Raw genomic sequence first — 26,497 nt, 5'->3', positions numbered from 1 at the left:
AAATTATGTCAGTTTTCAAGACAGGTACCTTGAAAATTGAAGTAAAAAATAAGGGATAGTCTAAGTAAGCCCCAGATGTAAAGCAGAAAAGGCAACAAAATTTTATTTTTGCTTTAGCTTCATGCTGATGTCATTCTAGTGACTTCACTGTAATTACTGGACATTTGCACCATTATGAGAGCAGAATCTATCTCCTAAGGACAGGTTTTGTTATAATAAACTGGTTTTACTCCAGGAATCCGGTCTATAAAGCCCTTCCCTTGATATATTTACATGGCTATAAGCAAGTCAGAACATTTTTCTGAGGAGTGAATTGCAGCCAGCAAAAACACAGCCCTAGGCCCATGCTGAAGTGGGTAGGATTTTAAAAATTTCTGCAGTAGTTAGCGGTTAGGCACATAAAAACACTCCACCCTCCTGCCTCAGGCAAGACAGAATATGCAGACAGTGCAGAGTGTACTTCATGCGTCAGGATACATCATTTGGCTTTAAACAAGATCAAGAGATTTCAGAAAAATGATAGAAGGGGGTAATGCGTATGTGCCTTAAGACTTAGTATGTTGACTAACATCTCAGTTACTCATTGGCAATGTTTAGGGAGAAAAGGCCTGGCTGTTGTGCCCAGCAAGCTGTTAAATGGAAGTTTTGTGATGCTCCTGGCACTTTGGAAGAGAAGAACCCATAAAGGTCAAACTGGAGTCTCTAAATCCAAAGTCAGTATCCTTTATATTACTCTCCACTTTGGCTTTGCTACTACAGATGATGCCCATAGGGGAATATAACATGTTCTTGTCCTGTCAGTGCTGATGTGTGAGCCTTAGTGCTCTTCTGGTAATATAAGATTAATGACAGAGACGATACATAGAGAATATCTTTCAATTGTACAGACAAACTGCTATAAACTGAAAAAAAATATAAAAATCCAATCACTAAAATGTCATCACAGAAACACTGAAGAGAATAAAACCAGGAAGCACATCTTCCTCTGGTTCCTTGGGGAACCAAGTTTCCCTGAAGGGAAGCAGTATGTTCGGCAACTAGAGCTCAATAATTTTATTACCCAGTGCACAATTTCCTATGCATGTTTTTCTGGTTTATTTTGCTTACCCCAAACTATTCTGATCACAAAAGGAATAAAAAAAAATCAAGCAATAGCATTATAGTGCTTAATAAAGACTGTATTGCAATGAACTTGCTAGCTGTGTGCACGTACCAGTGAGCTTAACTGAACAGTATGAGAAACACTCCACAGTGTGCCATCAGCATGCCAGTATCAATAACACATGGATAATCTCTTTTCCTCAAGGGAAACAGGTGTGCAGTTTTTGAGAAGAAGGTTTTAGTCTGACTCCTGTTTGCCGTCGTTAAGTTGTGGATAACATAATATCCATCACTATGGGGTTTCTGCAATAAAAGTACTGGATAGTCACTAGATAGTGACTGATGACACTCTAGTTCCCAGCACCATCAGGGGCCTCCTGCCAGATCTTGGACAAGTCATGTTTTTGCAGTACTACATGTAAACACCAAGTAAACCCATAGGTAAATATGGTAAACACAGCTAAACACTTAATACCTACCTGAAACAGGATCTTTTCCTAGACTGATTACCCATTAGTGAATACTGATGATAATATTTCCTTTTCTCTACTCTGTGTAGCACATTAAACTCATAAACCCAACGTGTGGAACTGTCTTTCCATATTCACAGTCTCAAGCAGACTGTAATCCTCACTTGGGGTGGGGCATGTGGGTGTTGCTCTAATAAAATAGCAATGATAATGCACAGGATGACTTTTCCATGTGTTATGTTCCTGTAAAATCTTACTGGAATGTCAGCTGGCAAATGATCTAAAATCTCAAACTTTCTGTTGTTCTTGTGCAACTCAACTGTTAACATGTCTGTACAACAGAGCATGAGTAATTTAAAGCAGGGACTATCCTTGAGACAGAAGGGAATATGTTGTGAACTTGGAGACATGCCATCTCAAAGCTCCAGTGTATTTGAGATCCAACCCACTTGATAAATTTGCAGCAGAAGTTCTATTAGCACTTTCACTGTTGCACTCAGGAGTCCATTTTCAACATATTAAAAAATATTTATGACATTAAATTAGCTGCAGGTATTAAAAAAAAAAAGGGGGTGTGGGCAGGTTTAAAAAATGCTTCCAAACTGCCTCAACAGTTGAAGTATCATGTGAGTTCTTTCGCTAGATGGTTGTAAAAGATCATACAACTTAGTCACATAATCTAACTTACTACATCTGCTGCTGAGAATATTATTTCTAAATCAGTTTCACCCACATAGTCAACTCCTATACAAGGAGTAATCTAAAGGCCCCAAGTTCTCAGATTTGTCAAAGTGACTTGATCTAGATGAGCTTTGAATGTACTTTTTTATTGAAGAAGAGAAGGTGGTTGCTATCATCCCCGTGAAATTCTATTTGAAGTGAGTAAATCTCTGTATACTTATGGTCAAAAGCACAGCACCTTCTAACATATTACCACACCTACACTCAGTGCTTACTCACCTCTCAGTGCAAGAGTGTATCTTGTCTCAATACAGATGGGAGTTACACAAGGCAAAGAGAAAACTGAGCATGCTCACCTGTGCTTGTGAGGAGGAACCAGGCAGGAAATTAATGCATTTCTGCTACACAAATTAACAGCATGATCTAGTGAGAGCATGTGCATACATGTATTCCATGTGCACAGCTGCGTGAGGCCTCAATGCGCAGCACGAACAGTTTGGCTGTGGGCAGTGCCGGAGTAGCCACCGATACATCATCCCTGTGGGCTGGAACCTTTCGCTGTTAGGGCTTCCGCAGCTCATTTTCTCAGTCCTGACAGTTATATTGGAAAAACATTTTGTACAAATAAGTTTTAAGAAACATAAATCCACGTGGGGAAACCAGGTCTGCAGCATGGAAGGGAAGTTTGCTGATAAAGATACGAAAATCACACTTGCTTCAGCAGCACCTTTGAGCATCAGGGTACTACCTAATCCTGCTCTGAACTGCACAACTGCAACTACAGCTGGGGCTGCTCCTTGTCACAATCACAATCTGTTTTTCAAGCTTCTTCATTTTCACTTCTTTCTCCTTCCCTCACAACCAGGACAGCGCTGTTCAGATCGCATGTCTCCGCGTACACTTTTTCCCCTTCTGTGAGGAGATAGTGCCTGAGGTAGAGGCGATGGGTGGCTTGAAGTAGAGTTGTGGTTCCCCTGGCTGTGCCAAAAGGCTGGGCCTGGGCCGGGCCTGCCACTCACGGTGGGGAGCGCTCTGTGTTGAGGCGGGAGCCCTCCTCCCTAGCACAGGGACACTTGCAGCGAGATGGATGGCACCTGGCCTTGGGCAAGACCCCAGCCATAGGGTGGCAGGCCCATGCCGGCCTAAGGGACACAGCATGGCCCTGCATGCCCAGCTGCAACAGAAGCGTGTACGCGGTTCCCAGGGATGCCCCGCACTGGGGGCTCCAGAAGCCCTGCTCTGCCCGGCACCTTTGCGGCAGCGGCGCCCAACCCCGCATTTACCGCCCGCCCGCCCGCAGGAACAAGCTTCCCGCGCCCGCCCGCCCCCCCCACAACCCCACACCACCTTCCACAGCGCGCAGGCGCAAAGCAACTCGCGCCCGCTAGGTACGGCGCCGCGCCCGCGCGCAGGCGCACTGCCGGCGCCCCACCGGCCCCGCCCCTTTTCCCCGGAAGCGGGAGATTGAAGCGCTGAGGCCGGTGAGGTGCTGGCGGACTCGGCGGCTCTTTCTGCTCGGCTCCTCTCCCTCATATCTGAGGGGAGCGGGTTCTCTTTTCCACGGCTTAGTGATGCTGGGATAGAGGAGGGAGGGGAGAGGGTCTTTCCGGGCTGTCTCCTTCCTTGACGCTCGCCCGGGTCCCGGCCCAGCTGGCTCCTGGGGGCGGGCTAGGCCTCGTCAGGGCTGGGGGCCTTGTGCTCCGTGAGGGGCCTCCCCTCGCTCTGCGGCGTGTGAGCAGCCTCTGCTTGGACTGCGATTGCGCTGCGGGTCCCTGCCGTGCTCCGTTTCTGGGGTGCCTCTTGGTCCTCCAGGGTGCATCGCCTTAGAAAGAGCTCCCCGGATCCGTGGCTCTGCTTATGGGCTGCCCGGCCTTCTTTCTGCTTCTCTGTAGGGTGCAAAAGCAGCTAGGGAAGTCGTTAATAGAGCCCGCGGTTGGTGAGAGGAGAATATAAAAGGAGTGAGTGCTGTTACGCAGTGTAGCAATAACAGGAAAACTGAGGCATATAGTATCAGAGGCTTGGCTGAAGTGCAAGATCAAGTAAGTACTGAAGCAGAGAATTTTCTTTTCCCCTCCTGGCTCAAGTTTTCCTTACTTGCTGGACAGAATTATTCTTCTGTGTGATAAATAGCATTACTGCTTGAAAATGTAAAGGATTCTTAGGCTGAGATTTTGGGGAAGGATTTTAAGAGTGTGGGAGATCTATGTGAATGTGCTGCCAAGCAGAGTTAAAGTAACAGCATTAGTGAACCACTGGAAAAAGTATTCATTGTAGTCATGGTCATTTGAAGACAAATAATCTGCATTAGAATGTAAAGGCAGAGAGTTGCATGATTTTCTTCGAAAAAGTTGAACAAGTCTGTTGAAGCTTTTAGGCTTGAAATTATTTTGCTGCTTAGTAAGATGTATTACATATTTGTGACATACTGTATACGTAGCCATGACAGTAGCTTTTTCTAGGCTTTTGTTTACATTAAGAAATAGTGATAACTTGTATCATATTTAATGGGTGCTGTGGGCTTTCTGTTTAAATGATAGATAGCTAAAATATCCAATTAACCAGACTTTCTTTACTAAAGTCTGGGGTTTTTTAATAGAATACTGTATGTCAAATTTTGAACAAGTGAGGGGAACGTTGACTTCTAAGATAAATGAGGACCTGTGTCCTTTGGTATAGAGCCAGGAAGACCAAGGTTGCTGGTTTCTTAAAGCTTTGGCATGCTGAGGTTTTGGTATGTCTCATCTCTGAAGAGGAAGCCCCTTGTGCCAGTCGTGGGTTGCCTAGTGACTGGCTTGCAGGATTTTATTTTTAAGAGGCTTCTGGTTTGAAACTCCTAATTGCAATTTGCAGGTAAAGGGAGGTGTAGCTGATGATTTTCCAGGTGCACTTTTGTCATTAGCAGGTGGTTCACAAGTGCTAAACTAAGTTAAACATTGCCAAATCAATTTGAAGTTGATACATGCTGGGAGCTATGACTTATCGTTTTAATTAAGGCACTTTGCTGAGCGAACTGGGAATGCTTTTAATCTAAAATTCTACTTGTGTGAGTAATTACTTTTTTAAGCAGTATCCCCAGAAGTATCAAATGAGACAGTGGATTATTTTCACAGACCTGGGTACACAATTATTTTGTTTTATAGAAAAGATTAATTGTTTATACATGTGGACAATAAAAATTGTGTGGCTCCCAACAATCCTTTTATCACTACTTGGGATGCAGTTAAATGAAAGGACTGGTTCTTCACAACCTGGCTTAGTGAGGATTATTCCTTTGAGTTAGACAAGCAGTAAGGGTCATTCAGGTTAAGAAAATACAGTTTGTTTAGAGTGAGCTTTTTTTGATGAGTTTGATATTGCAGGATCTGACCTTGGATTTATCGGCATACTGTAATGGGTTCAATTGCTTCATAAGTTGTCTTGCTCCTTTTAACACTTGAAAGGGATATCAGATAGAAAAAAAAAATATAAAGGAGAATACCTGTAAGACTTTTTACAATATTTTTCATCTTTACAGAAAAAAATCCATAGAGCTTCAGTGAGGGAAAAATAATATACAAAATTTATAGTAAGATACCAGTTAGTAGTGTTGTTCATCCTCCTGAGGAAAAGCTATTCACAAAGCAAGATGCTACTTAGCACATGAAACAGTTGTGTAACTTACGCAGATGTCTTTTTTGACCTTACCAATTAGAAAATAAGCCTTAGTGTTTCTTATTAGAGCTTTTTATTCATTTCTGCAGCCATGTGGCTCATTATAATTGGGTGAAAATGGCACCATACATAATTCATTTTGTCTTTTAACAGAAGCTGCTATCCATCTCAAGATGGAAGAACCAATGCTTGAGAACTTGCCATCTTTGTGCCATACTCCAAAGGATTCTGGGACAGCAGGTCCACAGGGGACTAGTTCAGGGAAACAGGTATGAGAACTTATTTGTTTTTCCAATAATGTGACTATCCATAGTAACAAAAATGCTTGTGAAAGCATCAAGTAGTCAGGAGTCGCTGAGATACTGTTTGCTGGAAGGCTAAAGATAGGTAGCTTATACCCATAACTACAAGGTTGTCCAGGTAATTCCTTACTTGGTGCTTGGTATAGTTTGCTCTGAATATGCAGATGTTTGCTGTGAATACAAAGTGATGGAGCAGCAGTATAACCCAAATGCCATACTAATAATTTAAATACTATTTAGGGTTTGTGGTGGGTTCTATTGTTGGTTTTGTTTTAATCTGTCGCCTTCAGTTTTCTCAAATCCTAGTTTTCTGGGTTGCTGTGTACACAGAATGACTTTCGGTGACTTCTGCTTGCACTTAAACAAAGTACACTGCTTTCAGTTTGTATAGTCTCCATAATGCTGAGCTCCACTTCGGTGTTCATCCTAGCATGCGTTATGGTGATGCTGTCATGCTCAGCATCCGGACCTATACAGGATAGGGCTAGTTTGCAAGTGTACCTTAACCAGTTCCTCTCTCCCATATTTTAGTATATTTTCACAGGTAAAAATGTTAGACACAGATTATAAAAAATAATTGTTAACTTACTTTGAAGAAAAAAAAATCACTTTTAAGATGCTTTTCAGTGGAGGATCTCAAAGCATGAACAAGTCAAAATTATACAAATAATTTCCAATACTCTCAAGTAAAATACAGATGTTTTATAGTAGTGCTAATACAGAAAGTGTATGTGTGGTGGGATGGAACAGTAAAAAACCCAACCATTATCTCCATTAAACTAGAGGGGGAAATTGGAACTTTATGGAATAAAATTAGCCAAGTTGAAATATGCTATATATCTTCTGCACAAAGACTAGATGAGTAGGTTTGCCTCAAGAGAATACAGGATTTGCTCCTAGAAAATGTGGAGGTACATCTTTCCATGTCTTGCAGCTGTGTGTGCAAATACATGTGAATGGAAGAAGTTAACTTTGTTCAAGTTTGTGAAAGCTATAGAGAGAATTAGGAAGTCTGGCTTTACAATGATCTTTACATATACAACATATTTTATGTAAATAATAACCAGCGTTAACAATTCTTTGAAATTTGATCAAAAATTAGATTATTCTGATCCTTCTGGGATTTTTTTATTTTTTTTTTTTTTTAGCCAATGAGTGCAGCTCTGAGGGAGCGATTAAGGAAAACAAGACGCTCATTTAATGCTAATTTTACAGTGGCAAAGCGGCTCAAAATAGATGCTGAAGAAAAAGACTGTGCTGATGCTGACAAAGGGTGCTTGCCAAAGACAAGTACAGATTGTTCCAGATTACAAGGTGGTTCTGAAAATCTAGAAAGAAATGGCACTGGACATACATGTTTCAAAAGTTGCTTACAGGAGAGTGGTCTCTCTGGATCAGCAGAGAATTCTGATGTGCTACAGGTTGGTCTTAGTCAGCAACAGTCCCTGGAAGAAAAAGTAAGGCTGGTGAAACAAGTGCAAGAGAAGGAAGAGCTACTTCGAAGGCTCAAACTGGTTAAGATGTATCGATCTAAGGTGAGGTGAACCTCTGAAAAAGCACTTTTAAGTCTTTCTTTGAAGTGGAATTCATAGTGTAATCCTCATTATTAATTTAAGCAACAGTACCGACTCACTTTTGTGTGTGTGGTGTTTGTGTATTGTCTCAGTTTAAGGCATTTTATAAAAATAGATCTGCAGCGTATCACCCCCCTCCCCCCACATTTCAGCAAATTACAAAATTTTTTTTTGTTTTGTCCCAATTTCAGAACAACCTTTCTGAACTGCAGGCTTTAATAGTGAAATGGAGAAATAGTACCCAGCTGATGCTGTATGAACTACAGTCAGCCTTTTCTGCAGATGGCAAGAAAGTGAGTCTCACTCAGCTGATAGATACTTTTGGATTAGAAGACCAGTTACTGCACTACAGCAGAACAGAAGAAGATTTTGTTGATGCATAATCTACAGGTGCAAAGCTTTCAATTACACGTATGCAAAAGCAGAAAATACTGAATGAATTCTGATCACATAAGAAGTGTTGATCAGACAGTGGACTTTGTACTTTGAGGTTAGGTTTTCTCAGGAGATACTTGTAAAGCTATGTACCTAGATACAGTAGGCGCTGTAAAAGGCATTACTTAATGGAAAAGATTGAATTGGTGCTGTTTTGGAAAACCTGGCTTAATAACTTGATCGGTGAATTGTTATTTAATAAAAATAAGATGAAATCAAGTCATACTTGAGCAGGTGGAAGGCAGTCCATTCTTTGATTAGTCTTTGCATGGTTACTTGTCTTGAAATAACGAACTCTAATTGTCGTTTCTGTTGAAGTTCAAATGGGGAAGGGTTCAGTTCTTTGTTCATATACATCCCCATTTTACAAATGTCTTACTGCTGCTAGTCAGTTAATGATGGCATTTTGTGAGTTAAGTAAAGATAACTAATTTTCATGTTGTTAATATTCTGAAGCTGCAATGAGATGTTCTCAATAACTTTAATTATTACTGAAGGAAATGTGCCATAGTGCAATCATTTTCAGATACTGGTCCAGACAGTTGTCTTCAGTGAAGCTGTCTCTTAAGCATTCTGCCACAGCCTGAGATAATAGAAGAGAAGGCAAGAAAATTGCAGCCAACATCTGACTGCTCTACTACTTCATGTGAGAGCCAAGGTGTTTTCTCTCTTTAAATAAATACGAAAAACATGGCCTTGTCTAATGGGAGTGCTTCAACTACAGCATCCTAAAGCTGAATCAAACTTAAGCATTTTATTTATCCTCCAATAAATGTTGCCTTTTTAAAATGTTTTTTTTAATCTTAACTTGAAATTACTTATTTTCTCATCATGGTCTGTGCATATAGTGTGGTGACTTCTGTCTGCTTTTATTCTCATAAGGGAAAGAAAATCAAAGATCATACGGACCCTTTTAACATTGATAGGGCTCATTAGACTTAAATTTGTACCCACAACTTGCTCTTAAGAATACTGACTGTTGCTGTCCACAGCAAATTAATGAAGAACAACCTTTACTGCTAATCATAGTTTCAGTATTAAGACACTATTTCTTCTGCCTCTTAGCTTAGTAAAAAAAGATGATGGTGCCTGGTGAAGGGTGTGGTTCTCTTCCCTAGGGATCCTTGGCAAATTTGGAACTCTGCTGCTTCTAGGGAAGTTTCAGCAGGAAGAAAAAAGTCTTACAAGAAGAATGAAGATATAATTAGAATCCTTACAGACCCCAGTTAGAGATGGTAAGGAAAAAAGGAGGTGGTGTACAGCTGTAAGGAGGTTGTACTTCACAACAGAAGTAGTTTTCCTTACACGTTGTCCTGGTTTCAGCTGGGATATAGTTAACTGTCTTCCTAGCAGCTGGTACAGTGCTGTGTTTTGAGTTCAGTATGTGAAGAATGTTGATAACACTGATGTTTTCAGTTGTTGCTCAGTAGTGTTTAGACTATAGTCAAGGATTTTTCAGCTTCTCATGCCCAGCCAGGGCACCTGACCCAAACTGGCCAACAGTGTATTCCATACCATGTGATGTCCCGTCTCGTTTAGGAACTGGGAAGTGGGGGGCAGGGAATTGCCGCTCGGGGACTGGCTGGGTGTCGGTCGGTGGGTGGTGAGCAATTGCCCTGCGCATCATTTATACATTTCAATCTTTTTATTACTACTGTTGTCATTTTATTAGTGTTATCATTATCATTATTAGTTTCTTCTTTTCTGTTCTATTAAATCGTTCTTATCTCAACCCAGGAGTTTTACTTCTTTTCCTGATTTTCTCCCCCATCCCACTGGATGGGGGGGGAGTGAGTGAGCGGCTGCGTGGTGCTTAGTTGCTGGCTGGGGTTAAACCACGACACAAGTGTATAATTTTGTTAAAAAAGCTATTAATGGTCTTGCACTGGAATGAGTTTAGATTTTATGTGAATTTATGAAAGGAGGAGAAGAATTGACACACCATGGAAGAGGGAAATAAAAATTGGTGAGAATACCTGAGTAGGTAGATCAGTCTCCAGCAGTATTTAATTTTATGAAGGGTTCTTTATCTTTCTTAGTTGTCTTGGAGAGATCTGGCAGGAGAATATACTGCATATCAATGCAAAGGGGTGGGAGATAGCAGCAACTATTTCAGGAGGCTGGATGCTTCCAACCCTCATTTTCCTATGATTCTGCCAGTGGAAGCAGCCACAGCTACTGGTGGCTGTGGGTAATAATGCTATCATAAGGTGCAGCAGCTTTCAGGACTGGGCCAGGTAGCACACATGGTCGTGTTGAAGCATACCTTCATCTTCTCAGCAACCTACACCTGTGCCATCACAGGTGTAAGTATATTTAAAGAAGCAAAACGAAGTCAAAGCCACAGACATGAATTTTAGCAGATGCAAATTCATAGATTTCTTGCAGTACTTTACCTTCAAAATGTTCTACAATTGCATATTGCAGACTAAGGCTACACAAATACACTGGTTCTTCTATCAGTCTACATTTTCTTGTACCCTTTGTTTTATGTAATGAGCTATATGGTTTATATAATCAAACATGAACTGAAATGTGATGGGGATAAGACTAGGTATAAAATGTACAAGACAGACAAACATGCATCCTTCAAACTGAAGTTGTTTTTAAAGCAGTTACAGAAGAAATTGTTTGTGGAAAGAAAAGTTCAGGGACAAAACGTAGACATCCAAGCTTTTTTTCTTAGAAAGACCATGGTATTATACATCTACCTGGACTCTGATTTTTAAAGAATAGGAAATGTTCTTGATTTCAGCCTTTCAACTTCTGCCTGAAGAATTTCAAACTGTTCTTCCTGTTCCTTTACAAGACCCCGTAGGTGTTTCTGCTTCAAAATCTCTTGGTAACGCTGCTTTGCAATCTTTACAGAAACATGCCGTGTGTCTGCATAAAACAAAATACAAGGGTTAGTCTGTACTTGTAGGGGATGCATAGTCTATATATTTATACTGGATCTGTCACAGGGTTATTCCAAGTTCTGTAAAAAATTGGCAAGCCTTTTAAAAAAGGCTTGCAGTTGGGCTTCAGAGTCTTTATAGTATTGAATAAAGCAAAAAAATTCAGAAAGTCATTGGGAAGGCTTCCTTTAGTTTCTAGCAAGTACCCACTGTTCTGAAAATCTGTAACTGTTTTACTAGTGGAAAGATGTCTACAGTTTTCCTAATAGTGAATAGCCTTCTCAGCTTCACATTACTTCCTCCGTTCCCTTGAATGGGTGGAAAGAAGTGGGTTGAACAGTTCTGAGAAAGAATGAAAGCATGTTGCCTAATGAAGGTATTAATGGCTATAATATTTTGACTTAAATAGTTTCAGCAATTTAGTCAATTAACTTTGGTTACAAGAGCAACAATCTCTAGGTATGCTCTTAAGTAAACAATGTTAAATTGTTGTGGTAGAAAGGCTACTGCTAATTGTGCACATACAGTAAGAAATAGGTGCTCCTTGCCCCTTAGCTGATGCTGATGGAGAACAGGACCATCTAGCCTTGGAGATATTTTTTGAATGTTCTTTGCTTGTGACGTAAAGTGCATTACTGTGACTCACCAGCTGCCTCAAAGATATGCCTCCTTTCTGAAACAAAGACAAGCATTTCTTTCAGCTCCAGGCTGAGCTTGTAGTTTGCTTGCTCTTTTAAACTGATGCACTTCTCCAACTCTTTAATTCTTTTCTGATGGTTCTTCACATTCTTCTTGTGCAGCTGTCAATTTCCAAATGAATAAAGCAAATATATGAGATGATACAAAAGCTGTTCAGGAAAACCTATGATGGAAACCTAGAATCTTAAGCAATGCACTGTAGCTGAATAAACTTTCATGTATTTTGATTTGACTAGTAGCATATCCTAGCTTTACTTCATATAGTGTCTTTCACACACACTGTATTCCAGTATGCTTTATGGAGTTCTAATATAAGTAGCAGACAAGGAACAAAGAGGTATGGGTCAGGGATAGAGATATATTAAAGATAAAACTTGAAAGGCAAAGGGAGGAAAGGAAGTCAGTGGAATCAGTGAGTTGAGAACACTCTCTTGACTGCTAGGAACTGCTGAAGAAAGGGTTGTGCTGAAGCTGTCGGGCTGTAAAGGGACAAGATAAATACTAAAGCTTGAAGAGGAAGAGGAGGCTGATGCCAGCTAGAGCCACCTGGAGAAAATCCAGTGGAATCACTTAAAAACAAGGATAATCACAATTTGAATGTTGACATAGATGAGGGAGCCAGCAAATCAGATTGTTGTGTCTCTGTTATTTTGAATATAGGGAGGTAGTGATATTATGAACAGGCTGGTGCTCCTGGAGAGAAACATTAAGTAGTGAAGACTGGAAGAATGCTTCATTAGAAATGGAAGAGTGACTTTTATAGGCAGCGCTGTGTAAGAAGTGATAAGCAGATCTGCATTCAGATGTTCAGGAAGGAAAGCATTTAATTCCAGTAACAGAGCAAGTAGATTTCTCTCCATAGGGTTGATCTATGCACCAATCCATGTATGATGACTGCTTCCAAAGACTTTAGAGAACTGCTGCTGTAGACAGCACAAGTTGAAGAAACTATTGAAAGCCAGATACATAAATAGATGGATATATATATATTCATCTCTGTGCACTGTTATGGCTATGCTCCAACAGTCCTTGAGTTAGCATGCCTACATCAGTTGCACTTACTCCTTACAAACACCTCTTGCTAATGAAGGAGAAGAGTTGCATTTAAACTAAGGATGTGTCTCTCAAATGTGGTGGTTCGCTTAGGATTTACCTTATCCATGATGCCAAGAGTCTGCTCCATCACTGAAATGTGGTGGGCGATGCGGCTGTCGTAGTTCAGCACAGTGAGGAACTGAAGAATTAAAAACAGAAAGAAACAGTCTTATTAAGCCTGTTCTCAAGAATTCCACACTTCTGTAAAGACAATCATACTACGTGAAACTCAAAAAACTAGAATTCTGCACAGTGGAAATGCTTACTAGTGATCATAAATGAACATTGTAAAGATATTCTTGGATGCTCTGTGAATACTAGACTGTACAGCTGTTAAAAAGAATGTTATCTATTATATGTTAATGGAAACAAAGACCAAGCAAATTTGTTGTGATGTTGTCAAAAAACCCAAGCTATACTTTTGCTTATAAGGTAGTCTAAGGTAACAGAGCTGGAGGCCAAAGTGCTATACAGTCTGTCTTTAGGCCAGAGAAGAAAATGATTATTTTCTGTCAAGTGGCTTCCTAGTAATTCTTACTTCTTTTATTGTTCTTGTATCTGCATAGTAATTAAGGTTTCAGAGAATTTATTAAAGACTTTTTCTTGGGCACACTGCTACTAAAGTACCTCTTTATCAAATGACAAATGGAAAACAGGCTGTAGGACCCATAATGGGCTGTAGACAGGTTTCTGTAAATGTAGATTCATCCTTCCAGAGTACTGTCCCACTAAAGTGACAGGTAAAATTTTGTGGACTGCTCTAGTTAGAAGAGGAGAAACAGGAAAGACCAGCAGGATCCTTGCCTACAGCACCAAACTGCTTTCACTCACTGCTTCATTAATAGCCCTCATTCCAGGTGTTCTCAGGTCCTTGCCCACACGCATTTATCTAAGCCATCTTTCTTTCAGTTCCTATTGCTGGGGTCTCTGTTGCCTTGCCTTTCCTACTAACCCCACATTAAGCCCCTCAGAGCATTCAAATTCTGATTAAACTGGTATATGCCTTTGCTATGGTCAAGTCTAACTCTGAAGGGCAACAGTTCTGCTCATCAGTTTAAATGAAGTTTGAGCTAATGGCAACACTGGTGACATATTTGCTACAAGAACTTTTCAGTGTGTTGTCATATCACTTCTTTGGAAAGCTGTTTTGTTGGTGTTAGTTATAGAAGTCCCTTGGCTCTGATTCAGAAGTGAACAAACAGTTTGGAGAGCAGCAAAAAAAAAATGAAGCCTGTGCAAAACGTGTTTTGGATTGTCTTTTAATCTTTTGATTGAATTGCAATATCCTTACCTGCTGTCCAACATTCTTCATTTTCTCTGCGCTTTATAGCTTTCCCCACTGCAATATCTCCAGCCTGCCCATCCTCCAACATCCCTTATTCCAAACCTTTATGCCCCCCCACCTCATTGCCACAAAACCATCAGCTTTTTCTGCAGTCCTCTACATCCCATACTGCAATACCCTCGGGCTTCCCCTACAACTTTTCTTCCTCCTCTCTTCTCCCACTGGTATCCTTGGCTCTCTCCCACAACCTTTACCTATGTTTTCTGGTCTGCCAGCTGGGCTTGTTCAAAGCTACGTGGGTGCTGACTTGCTGGCCAGCTACTGCCTCTTGCCTGCCAGGCATGGCAAACAATTCCCTGTCTTCTGCTGCTAGGCCAACAAATGGCAATGAGCGGGGCTCCGTGAGGCTCCTGTAGGAAGGCTGAATCTTAGTATACTGAGCAAAAGTTATGGTATTTCTGTGAGATACCAGATGGGGGCACCTCAGACCTTTCACTTAAAAGGAAGTTGTGGTGCTTGATTTAAAAGATCTGTTCCTTGTGGCTGCAAAATCCTGATTCCTTACTCTCAGTGCCAATTTTGAAACATTAAGAGTTAGGGCTAATTTTGCCTTCATTTACACCTGAGCATCCCAAAGAACTTCATCACTGATCAATCTCAAGAGTAAAACTTCCCTTTGAAAGCTGAATTTTTGACCTGTTAGGCATCAGGTTGCTTCATAGTAGTAAGAGACTTACGAGGTATAAACGATCTTACAGATACAGGCAGCAAAATTTTCTGCAGTCAAAATATAAATTAGGGAAAGTAACTCACTAGCTGGCGATCTTTTGAAATAGGTAGTGTTACAATATCCCGAGCCTTCTGTTTCAGATCGTCTATCTGCATTCTCATTTTCTTGTGTTCCCATTCCAGCTGAAATATCCCTTTAGAGAATTCTTTACATTCCACCATGCTAGCAATTTTTTTTTGTCCTTGAGCCTGAAAAAATAGATTAATCTTAATTAACACGCTTTACAGATTATAGAATAATTATTCACAACAAGATGGGCAAGCCTCCAAAGTTATAATTTTAGTAAGGAAAACATGCTGTACTGCAGTGTCTTTCCAGACTTTGCTCCAGATGGTTATCTTTTGTGGAATTTTGTTCCTTTTTATGCTCTATGCCACAGCCTTGGATCATAGAAGGAGATGAAGAAAATTACAGCTAACCTCTCCATCTTTCTATCTTTTATAAGAGTGTCAAGGCATTTTAGCTCTACAAAATACAAGCTTGCTTGTATAAGGTATTTTGCAGTTGTTACTGAAGGCTTTGTGCAGTAGCAGTAAGAAGCAATTTTTGTACAGCTAGAATGCCTAAAAAAAGGACATTTAATGAGAGTATGGAAAACTGTTTTAAGTATGATCACCAATTTCATCTTACATAAAAAAGCGTATTAAGTTTTTAAATCTTAATGTAAGCTACTGTTCAGATGCTTCTTAACATGACTGTAAGTTTGCCTTCAGGGAATTTTCAAACTGGTGCCCAGGACATTAGCATTTTCTATTTACAGTGTGTGTGTAAGTGATGATGTGTCTAAAAACTGTTGCCATTTCATTGATCTGAATTGTATTGATCAAACATCAAGAAAGCAGTCTGTATTGCAATCTTTACATGATGATAAGAGACATTACAGAATTCTTAATAGCTTCTAGATTACAGTTGGACCTACTGGTATGTAGTAACAAACTGAAATTAGATGTCAAACTGGAGAAAAAGCAGAGCCCCTGAAGGACAATACATTTGTTTAAAAAGCTTAAATTTCCTTTGGATAGTGTAAATTACCATGATAGAGCAATTCAGTTCTTCAATAACACTCTTATTAATAAGAATGGCATCACTGTAGTCTGGGATCTCAGTACTTTCCAATTCTACCTGTCCTTGTTTTAACAAAAACTGGACAGTCAAATTCAATTGAAGTTTCATCTTCTCCTCCTGCAGCCTAAAATGGTAGAAAACAAAACCAATATTTAGTGATTTCAACAGGATTATATAAATCCTCCCATGATTCTCAAAATGTTTATATTTATTACCGGTAAATGGTATGTTCATGTAGGGGTTACTTTTTGACAGCCTGTCTTCTATTTGCTGCCAAAGTGACTACAGAATTTGCAACTTACTTCCATACATGAAGTTTTCAATCACTGGATTCAGTTTAACATAATCTAGCAGATGTTCTGAGAAAAAGTGTTGTTACCAAACAGAAATCTTAACAACAATTGAAAAGGAAATGGAGAAGACTCCCAGCCAGCAGCCGTTTTCTTGTATAATTGATCCTGCAGTTTGTTCCTGAATGACAATGAATGTGAAAATTATGTCATGTACCTGAAAAAATGAAATATTGCAGGTCCAAGCAGCTCAGTGAAATGAGGTGTCATGTGGCATATTGCAGCTAGGAGTGATCACTGTATCTTAGGCCTACATGAGCAAAATTTAACTGAGCTAGCTAGCACATATATGGCCTTGAAGGCTTTGGGGGATTCACTGCATGATGTAGGTTTTGGGGCAGTCAGTCTGCATTGAAGACCATGCTGCCATCCTTACTGATGTTTGTTACTTAAGATGGTAGATTAAGGCTGGTTTGGCCTGCTCACATGTGCTGCAATCACACCTCATTTCAGAAATATCATAGGTCTCTCAGACGAATCCTAGATAAAAGAGTGTTGGAGAACACAGCTGTGTAATTCTGTATGTAACTTTTGGTTCTGTGTTGGTGGAGTATTAAAATGTAGCTGAACACGGGAAAAGAAACAAAATTACCAAGTGAGTTCTTGGAAAATGTCTTCTATTTCTGACTTAATCTTCTCATTGTCATCCATTCTTCTCTGGAGAAAGGCCTGCATCTCTGCCAGTGTTAGGGCCATCCATTTCACCTAAGCAAGCAACATCATGACATTCTGAACTTTTTCAACTTTGTCAGTATGTCAGGGCAAGCCTCTTCAAGAACAGAGAAGACAAGTTCTTAAGAAGACATATGTATGTATAAATATGGAGCCTGGTATTTTGAGAATCCCAGTAGAGAGCATGAGACATAGAGGTTACAATCCTTACACTCTGCTCAGAAAATTATTTATTAATTTATGCATAGTTTATTCACATGAAGGGAAATCATATTTCCTTCTCTCTTGGTCAAATTTCATGTATCTCTGTCGCTGCATAATTCAGATTTACACCTTCATGCTTTTAAACTGAACAAATAGCTTGCTAGAAATTTCCAGCAACATCCTTTGTTAAGAATTGCTCTTGATGTTCTAGAAAAATATGGGAATGCATTGGTGCAAATGTAGAATGCTAATGGAAGAGAATGACTCCAACAGATGATGGAAATCAAATACCTTAACAGTGTTTTGGTATGGATAGAGAAAAGGAAATATTTTTTTTTCTTTTTAATGAAACCATATCAAGGTCACAATCATTCTGATCAAATCCCTACACACTAATATGCTAATATTTCCTCTGAAGGAGAACTAAAGCTGGTTTCCCTTGATGACATTTCTATTATTCTGAATTGAATGTGGCAGAAGCAGCTTTCAAACTCAAATGCAGCTTGTGTATGCAGTGTCATTTCACCACTAGCTTGACCCTACACTTGAACTCCACAGAAGTTTAAGACCTGAAAATATCAAGAAGTATACTGACAAAATAAAGAATTTTACATACCAGCTCCTCACTCTCCATTTTATTTCGTCTAGCTAGACAAAAATGTTCCCACATAGACAGGTCTAAGCCATTAGGCATGTGCTCAGGACTATCCAGTTCATCCATGGCTTTCATTAAAAGGGTAAGTGCATCTTTGTAATCTTCAGCTGAGCCTGAACCATCCCCATAAGGGTTAGCTGTGTCAGGGAGTATTTCTGTCATTGGGGTCCTAGTGCACATACACAGCACATACAGTATTTACTTTTTATTTTCTCTTGCATAAAGAAGCTCACAAACAACTAAGAACATTTCATACTCACAATCTCTTCCAAAGAACAAATAGGTAAGGCTGGATCTTACACAAAATAAGAATATATGTTTTTGAGACCTGATGATTATTTAGATTGCATTTAAAATAGATTGTGTGGTGAATAAGGAAATGCAAGTACTCAAAATAGTAATCGTTAGTATGATAGGAAATCAACCATTGTTAACTATCCAATAAAAAGTAGGCAGTCTACTGATTATCAAAATAATTTAGACTATTGAAATAAATACAATTCTCATTCTTGACTCAGAAGAAATATTAGTATTTAAACAGATGGAATCGGGGGGAATCTTACTTTGGTCGATATTTGTAAAGTTGGAAAAGTTCATCAAAGAGATTCGCCGGTACATCAGCAAACTCCTTTGTAAAACTACATTCCAGATTCTAGGAGGGAAACAGAAAGCTTTCTTGTTACCACAATGTTATTTCAAAAAAACCATCAACCTGCCCATATCTTAGAAATACAGAATATGATGTCCTTCCAAGAGCTCCCAAGCATCAAGGAAATCTGGACTATTTAATAAATTCTTCTATGCACATACTCTCCTTTACTGCTTAATTTCAGTGATCAGCAAGTTGACCAGAACTCATCCCATGCTTACAGTGAAGTATGTTCTTCTCATTGTCAAGACACAGCATTAACATTTTAATTTCTGAACCTGCTTGTGTTTGTCAAGAGTCTCACCTTCTCTTCAACAATTGCATTTTCATAGGTGTCTAGGTAAGCCTCAATTTTATTTTTTGTAGTCTGGATTGTTCTTGCAGTCTTGACCTACAGCAAAACCAAAAGATTTCAGGAATTAAACTCAGCCAGCAGAAGCACTGAATGGCCATTCATATACACTGATGAAGCTGACACTTTCTTATTTCTAGAGAAAACCTTGTGAGCTATTTTTACTAACAATATAATGCCTTCTTCAGGGGATTACTTGTATATACTGCTAAAAGGTGAGCAGGTGCAAAGTTAAACTAGTCCACTGCTTAAGAAAGTAAGAAATTTCTGTAAGAAATATCTTATAAAAATGCTTACAAGTCTTCTTTTTAAACTTGAATGTAAGGACCTATGTTGATACTTGTTTTCACTTGCATAGAGATTTTGTTTTCCTTTCATGTCATCACAGGTAAGACCAGTCAAAAATTCTCAAATGCTGTTCAGTGGAGGGTTCTTCATTTTAGAATGCAGTTTCCCTGTTGTCATGACATAGTTCTGCTATGTGTCAGGATACTAAGCTCATCTGTTTCATCAAGGCAGTGAAATGCTTATACTCTGCTGGGGACACCGTTTTGTTGTATTTGACAGTTTGTATGGACCAAAAGATATACCAATGGGAACATTTAGAAATTTTTTTTTTAAATATATGTATTCTGAAAAATGTAAGCTGGTATACACTTGGCCTCAGATAATTTTAAAACTAGTTCAGCCTATTCAGTGCTAGGGGCTAGATGCCTACTTTGGAACCTCTGCCTGTAGCTCTGTATTGGGTCTGCATGGCAAGGTTTTGGTAGCAGGGGGCTACAGGCGTGGCATCTGTGAGAAGCTGCTAGAAGATTCCCCTATGTCCAATGGAGCCAATGCCAGCCAGCTCAAAGACTGACCTGCCGCTGGCCAGGGCTGAGCCCATCAGCAACAGTGGTAGTGCCTCTGGGATAATGTATTCAAGAAAGGGAAAAAGTTACTGTGTAACAGCAGTTGCAGCTGGAGAGAAGAGTGAGAATACGTGAGAGAAACAGCCCTGCAGACCCCCGGGTCAGTGAAGAAGGAGGGGGAGGAGGTGCCAGGTGCCAGAGCAGAGATTCCCCTGTTAGCCCATGGTGAAGACCAAGGTGAGGCAGGCTGTCCCCCTGCAGCCCATGGAGGTCCACAGTCGAGCAGATACCCACCTGCAGCCCATGGAGGACCCCACACCAGAGCAGGTGGATGCCTGAAGTAGGCTGTGACCCCGTGGGAAGCTCGCACTGGAGCAGGCTCCTGGCAGGACCTGTGGCCCCATGGACAGAGGAGCCCATGCTGGAGCAGGTTTTCTGGCAGGACTTGTGACCCTGCAGGGGACCCACGCCGGAGCAGTCTGTGCCCGAAGGACTGCGTCCCATGGAAGAGACCCATGCTGGAGCAGTTCGTGAAGAACTGCAGCCTGTGGGAAGGACTCACGTTGGAGAAGTTTGTGAAGGACTCTCTCCCGCGGGAGGGACCCCATGCCAGAGCAGGGGAAGAGTGAGGAGTCCTCCCTCTGAGGAGGAAGGAGCGGCAGATACAACATGTGATGAACTGACCGCAGCCCTCATTCCCCGTCCCCCTGTGCCTCTGTGGGGGGAGGAGGTAGAGAATTTGTGAATGAAGCTGTGCCCAGGAAGAAGGGAGGGGTGGGGGGAAGGTGTTTTAAGATTTGGTTTTATTTCTCATTACTCTACTCTGGTTGATTGGTAATAAATTAAATTAATTTTCCTCAAGTGGAGTCTGTTTTGCCCATGATGGTAACTGGTGAGTTATCTCTCCCTGTCCTTATCTCGATCCACGAGCCTTTCATTATATTTTCTCTCCCCTGTCCAGCTGAGGGGAGGAGTGATAGAACAGCTTTGGTGGGCACCTGGTGTCCAGCCAGGGTCAACCCACCACAAGCTCACATACAAATAGCTGCTTGCAGCTCCAAACACAGAGGTCAGTACAGGTTGAGTAGGACATCTGACATGGGGAGGCATTAGTATATTATCTCTGGACTCAGGAACAGCTCCACAAAGACAAAATGAGCAAATGGGATAACATTGTCCCAAGAGCCAGAACCAACCTGCAGACTATCACCACTTACATCACCTGAGTCACACAAGTATTGGCAGGACACAGGAATCGGAACTGTCACTCAAAATTATTACTGTGGGCAGTAAGCACTTGTATTGAAATCCAGATCTACTACTTGTGCTCTCCAGTCTTTCGTTGACTTGTATATGTTTGATAGGGATGGGTAAACTCTTCAGGAGATTAAATTGGTCAATAAGACTATAAACACTTTGTAGTCCATGGTATGTTCTGCTTCCATGGTCAGATAGTCACAGGCCACCTCTGTCTATGCTTTGAACTGGCAAACACAAGTCAGCGTGGCCCTGGCCTACATTAGACACCATCATAATTGGTGCTTCCAGCTTGATACTGGATACTAAAAAATATTATATATAGCAAACAAATAGCATCATGCCCTTCTGAATTTATGGAGTTTTATCAAAGAACTCCAGATGAACCAAGATGAGTATCTATTCAAAACCATATGTATTTATAATGTATGTCACCTATGCAAGTTGAAAAAAAATCAGTGACCCTGTAAATAATTGTCAGAAAATCATTTATGGTAAATTTTTGATTTGGAAAGAGCAGTCTTTACAAGAAACTGTATTGTAAATATTACACTTTTCCTAAGAACAGCATTCCAAACTTTAACTTACTTTTTCTTTCTCCTTTTTCATAAGGAAATTATGAAGTCCAACTTCTCTAGTGTCCAACTCTTCATCCAACAGTAAAGCATAAATGAGATTGACTATTTTGAGTTCTTCCTGTGAAGTGATTGTAATAAAAAATGTTAACATTCTTGCTGTGCAGAGGCAGAGTTAAAAAATTAATGTTCTCTGTGATACCTGATAGATGACCATCTCTATTTTCACTTTCCTTTCAGAGAGTTTGCACACAGTGTCATCAAAATTTTGTGTTGTTTCCTGGATGGAAGCTTCAAGTTTCTTCAATTCATTCTCCAGTGCCTGGGGAAGGGAAGGACAAGAGCAGCAATATTACATCTGGAGGAACAAAGAAGCTCTGATATAGTGTATCAGATGCTGGAGAATGCACAGTATGGAACTGTATCCTTCAGCCAAAAGGTCCCAGAAATTACTTGTTTGGAAGGAGAGTGCTGCCAGGCTACCAACTTATGTTGTCCAAATACCACCATGAAGGATAAATATAATTGTATTATTTTTGTATGGCATCAGCAACCCTGGGAATGGAACCTGAAAAAAACATTTTAGGAATACTGGTACATTTGTGAAGGGAAGTTACCTTTTGTCAGATATCACAAGTTTTGGCACATATTAATTGGTGTAAGTAGAGATTGCCTCGTTTTACTGTCTAAGCTAGGACTTATTTAATATGCCACATGATCTTTGTTCTTCATTTGTTCTTTGTTTATTCTATTTATTAGTATTCATTTTTAGGAGTAGCTCCTGAGAAAGATCAGAAGCTTTGGTCATGAGCACTGTGAACAAAACCACTCCTTTTCTCATTTTAATTTACCCTTCTATAATTTTCTTTTTCTTCATTCAGCTGCTTGACTTTTTTCTCATGTTCTCTAAATATTTTCTTTTCTTCATCACTCCAAATGTCCTCAGGCTTGGATATAAAAGGAGGTGGAGGAATATCCTGGAAGTATTAAAGACAAATATGCTTCAAAAGCAGTATTAAATCTCCATCAGCACACTTAACAAACTATAGCATGCACCCAATTTAATGAAAGGTATTTCTTAGTGGTAACTAAGGTACAAGCCTTAAGTCTAAATAACATATCTATTCTGTTTCTCTGGTCTATTACTTGCACCAGTAGTTTTAGTATATATATATATTGTGCTATTCTCTCTCACTTGCTTACAGGAATTCACTACTGGATTTTGTAAAATACAAGTATTTTGTACTCAAACACACTACTGTTGGCACAAGATATACCACATTTTCTGTTTTAGAACTCCAAATCTAACTCCATGCTAATGTATACTTCTAAGTGGAGTCCTAGTTTTCCAAAACAGATCAATTCCAGGGACATCGCTTGTGTCTGCCCTCTCCTGTGACACTCCTTCACATTCTTTCCCTCGTCTACTACTGTACTATCTATATTTGCTGAGTTAAATGGAACACAGTATTCTTCTGTAAGATCACAGCTATGGATAATAGACCCTTCCCCCAGCAATACAGTTGTTGTAATGGTAATACTAGATTATGTTCCTATAGTATTCCACTGTGATAGGAACATGCGTTAATGGGTGAATCAAATGCAGGCACTAGAATCTTGTGGTCTTTTTTGAGTCCAGTGTATGGTCTCTTATGGAGTCTATCTAGGCATAATGCAATTCTACAATGCTTCAACTTTCTTCTATCACTTAGGTTGGAAATGTTTGCTAGCTGAATTTCACATTTCCTTAAAAGCCCACAAGCTACCTATGTGATATGGCAGAAACACAGCTCACCATTTTCAAGATGTCTTCCTTTTTTACTTCTAGCACTCCACCCATCATGTCATTAAGAGCACGCAGTCTTTCATTGTCCTGGAATGACGACAAAAAATATTTTAGGGTACAAAATGAAGTGTAGTAATTGGCAGTTTGGGGAATGATAATAGGGTAGTTCACCTCTAGATCACCCATATGATTATACTGTGTGTCACTAGTAGATTAATGCTCTTTGGTGAAATATGCTAAAAGTCTCAGTTTTTTCTGTTGGACAGATGTTCATATAACCAAAAAACTGCCATTCTGTCAGTTTTAGAAAGAATACATAGGCATAGACTACTCCTGGCCAGTTGGCAGGCTAGGACAAAGAAAGTTGTAGTGCCACTGTTTCATCGTGCATCTCTTTTGGAGCCAGAACCATCTTAGGCTTCTCCCAGATGCATTTTAAAGCCAGAGGAAAGCATTATGATCTTCTAGTCTGATCCCTGAAGAACAGAGGTCTCTCAGTCAACACACACATATCAAACACAAAGCTCTTGATTGAGCAGTAGCATGCATTTAGAAATGTATCTAGTCCCCAGTCACCAGATATGGTATTTTTAATTGCCACTAGGGCCCATTTTTCAAAACTGTGAGCCTAACACTACATCTTTTCTTCCCCCAGCTGGTCTACGTAGTTCTGATTGTAAACAATAATAAGAGGGAAGAGGCACACATCATCATTACCTAACACTTTAAATTTATTCTCCCATACTACATTACTGGAATATTCCAGGGCAGCATTAACTAAATAAGCCTAACCAGAGACAAAGGCCTATTCAGTAAAAAGGATACTACTTTAATTACCATAGCAGTAAGGTGTCTTTCCATTTCAAGCTTAGCCAGCATTTCTGCTTTCTCTCTCTCTTGTTGAGTCAAGTATTTTTCAACTTTAATCTGAAGGAAGAAAATGAGGTTCATATCAGGGTTCTTTTCTCCAGACATGATCACATGTGGACTAAGAACATTTAGAAAGATGGTGTAATACTAATTCTTAATGCTTTTTGTATCACTGCTTTATGATAATACTCCTCAGGAAGAAAATTGTTCTTTTGAACAGCTCCAAAAGCTATACTTAAAAATGCTAAAATACAAACTACCATCATTTTTGTTGATATTAATTGTGTTTTGTGCATACCTTTTCTGACAGTGGAATAACATGGACTGGTTGGAGAGCAGAGAAAAGTAGGGAAAGACTGACCAAAAGAGCAGATGAGATCAGTAGAATATATTGTATAAGAAATATGGTGTTTCTTTATAAATTATCAGTTGAATGTATAAGTACAGTACTAAGTATGCTTTAGTACGTAGATACTTAGTTTCAAAATGGTGTTCAGAGAAAACAGGGAAACCCTTATCTATGGAAATAATCCCTGCAAGCCTGGTTTGAATCTTATAGTCAGAAACAGGGGGGATTTCTACCTAATTTATGGGCAATTAAAAACTTTTAACAGCAATAAATTAAGATTGTATACATTTTATTCATTTCAGATTGACTCATTAAGAGCTTTCTCCCTAAAAGGGGAAGGGAAGCAAAAGAGTCAAAAAGGTGATTTTAAGTACACAGACACATCTGTTTTAATAGTTTTCAGTACTGACACAGTGTCTGAAAATGAGAAGAATTAGAGAACTGTATTTGAGTGGGTGAAAGAGAAAGATTTATTCTTCAGACACCTCTGAATCCTGAACAGTGAGTGCTTGCTCTGGTATCTCATCATCTGTAAGAGCTGGCTCCCACACTTCCACTTGGAGGTCAAGTTGTGCCAAGATTTCTCGGATCCTCAGGTTTCTTTCTTTCACTCGTGCTATCTCCTGCTCCTTTTGTTGTGCAACTATGTCAAATTCCTTATTAAAAGCAGTTTTGACTTTGTAAATGATGTCCTGAAATACCAAAAAAGAAAACTGCAATACTGCACAGGTCGCATCATCCATGATTATATAACACTCCTCAAGCCATCGGAATCACAAATGTGTGTATTTCTATGTGTGACAGGGAAATAAACTGGTAAACTTTTGTGAAAATCATAAGGGCAGAGTTCAAGATTTGTTAAATGGAGGTGGGCAAATTATCAGGTTTTTCTTTTTTTTTTTCTTGAAAATTTTATTTTTTTTCTTCTACATATTTGCCATTTGACAAAGATTCTAGAAGAAACATACTGCTGCCAAAACTAGATAAAAAATTAGGCTGCCTTCTATTTGCTGGTTTTTGCACTCTTCGGCTGAAAGAAGAAGACGCTCCAAAGAAAAAAAATACATGACCTGTAAATCTAGAGATTGTAAATCACAGGTGCAGGGAGGCAGTTAAGGACATACTTTCCTGATTTTTAAGTGATGTAACCTGCAGTTTCAATATGCTTTCATGTGATTTTCTGTCTGACATATGTAAGTAAAATGTGCCCATTAAATAAATAAACATCAGAAACTGATTTGTTAAAAATACCTGAGATCTTATAATGATTTTAAAAACCATATATTCTTAGTGGATAAATTTTTTCTTTAGCCTAAATAATTGATCTCCACAAAGAAAAGTAGAATATTGAGAAAACCATGTGTCTCTCCTACTATGTCAATTTCTAAAATGAAACATGAAAAGGATTTCAGTTCTATCATTAAACTTCACATTTTGAGATGCGTAGCTGTTTGCAATTTGTATTAAAATAAATATTTGTGTCCATGATTATTTCATTGATTTCTAATATAATAATAAGTTAGGATGTAATAAGGCAGGATGGCAGATGAGGTACAATGTTGCTGGGAGAAAAAAGGCTGTGCCCAATGTCTAGTCAGCCATTTAGTTCTCAGCAAGCTTGCTGTGTTGGCCAAGAACACTGAAGATATATCTACACTTAGATATATAATAAGCATCTTTAAAGCCATACAGTAGAAAGATCTTGTTACATCCAAGCTTACATCTAAAAGTGCTCCTTGTGTTTCTTCCCTATCTACTTTAAACACTAGTGTATCTACTAGATTTTATGTATTACAATGCCTAATTATTGAGCTTTGCTACCATTTACAGTCTTAAAGAGCTCTGAGGAGGCAATGCTTTATAGTAGTTTAACCACTTC

General features: G+C 39.6%; 2 protein-coding genes across 2 annotated transcripts in view; one reads left to right on the top strand and one right to left on the bottom strand.

The window, feature by feature from the left end:
* Positions 1-4,205: 4,205 nt before the first annotated feature.
* On the top strand, positions 4,206-8,217 carry SFR1 (SWI5-dependent recombination repair 1). The gene is made up of 4 exons (XM_010564779.1): positions 4,206-4,291; positions 6,057-6,172; positions 7,354-7,740; positions 7,971-8,217. The coding sequence occupies exons 2-4, from the start codon at positions 6,077-6,079 to the stop codon at positions 8,160-8,162; spliced, it is 675 nt and encodes a 224-aa protein (XP_010563081.1). The 5' UTR covers positions 4,206-4,291; positions 6,057-6,076; the 3' UTR covers positions 8,163-8,217.
* Positions 8,218-10,939: 2,722 nt separating this feature from the next.
* CFAP43 (cilia and flagella associated protein 43) overlaps positions 10,940-26,497 on the bottom strand; it is a 50,516-nt gene continuing 34,958 nt past the window's right edge. The window contains exons 25-39 of the mRNA XM_010564992.1: positions 25,104-25,310; positions 24,228-24,326; positions 23,409-23,486; positions 22,465-22,590; positions 21,816-21,935; positions 21,627-21,734; positions 18,880-18,966; positions 18,490-18,578; positions 17,888-18,095; positions 16,988-17,100; positions 16,013-16,169; positions 15,004-15,168; positions 12,964-13,044; positions 11,758-11,911; positions 10,940-11,097 (exon numbers count right to left, since the gene is read on the bottom strand). Coding sequence (XP_010563294.1) covers positions 10,940-11,097; positions 11,758-11,911; positions 12,964-13,044; positions 15,004-15,168; positions 16,013-16,169; positions 16,988-17,100; positions 17,888-18,095; positions 18,490-18,578; positions 18,880-18,966; positions 21,627-21,734; positions 21,816-21,935; positions 22,465-22,590; positions 23,409-23,486; positions 24,228-24,326; positions 25,104-25,310 — 1,950 coding nt within the window. The remainder of the gene's footprint in view (positions 11,098-11,757; positions 11,912-12,963; positions 13,045-15,003; positions 15,169-16,012; positions 16,170-16,987; positions 17,101-17,887; positions 18,096-18,489; positions 18,579-18,879; positions 18,967-21,626; positions 21,735-21,815; positions 21,936-22,464; positions 22,591-23,408; positions 23,487-24,227; positions 24,327-25,103; positions 25,311-26,497) is intronic.

This window comes from Haliaeetus leucocephalus, unplaced genomic scaffold, assembly GCF_000737465.1.
Source record: "Haliaeetus leucocephalus isolate CR32 unplaced genomic scaffold, Haliaeetus_leucocephalus-4.0 Scaffold184, whole genome shotgun sequence".
NCBI classification, from domain to species: Eukaryota; Metazoa; Chordata; class Aves; order Accipitriformes; family Accipitridae; genus Haliaeetus; species Haliaeetus leucocephalus.
Note: the sequence above shows the minus strand (reverse complement) of the source record. Positions and strands in the feature narration are given on the sequence as shown.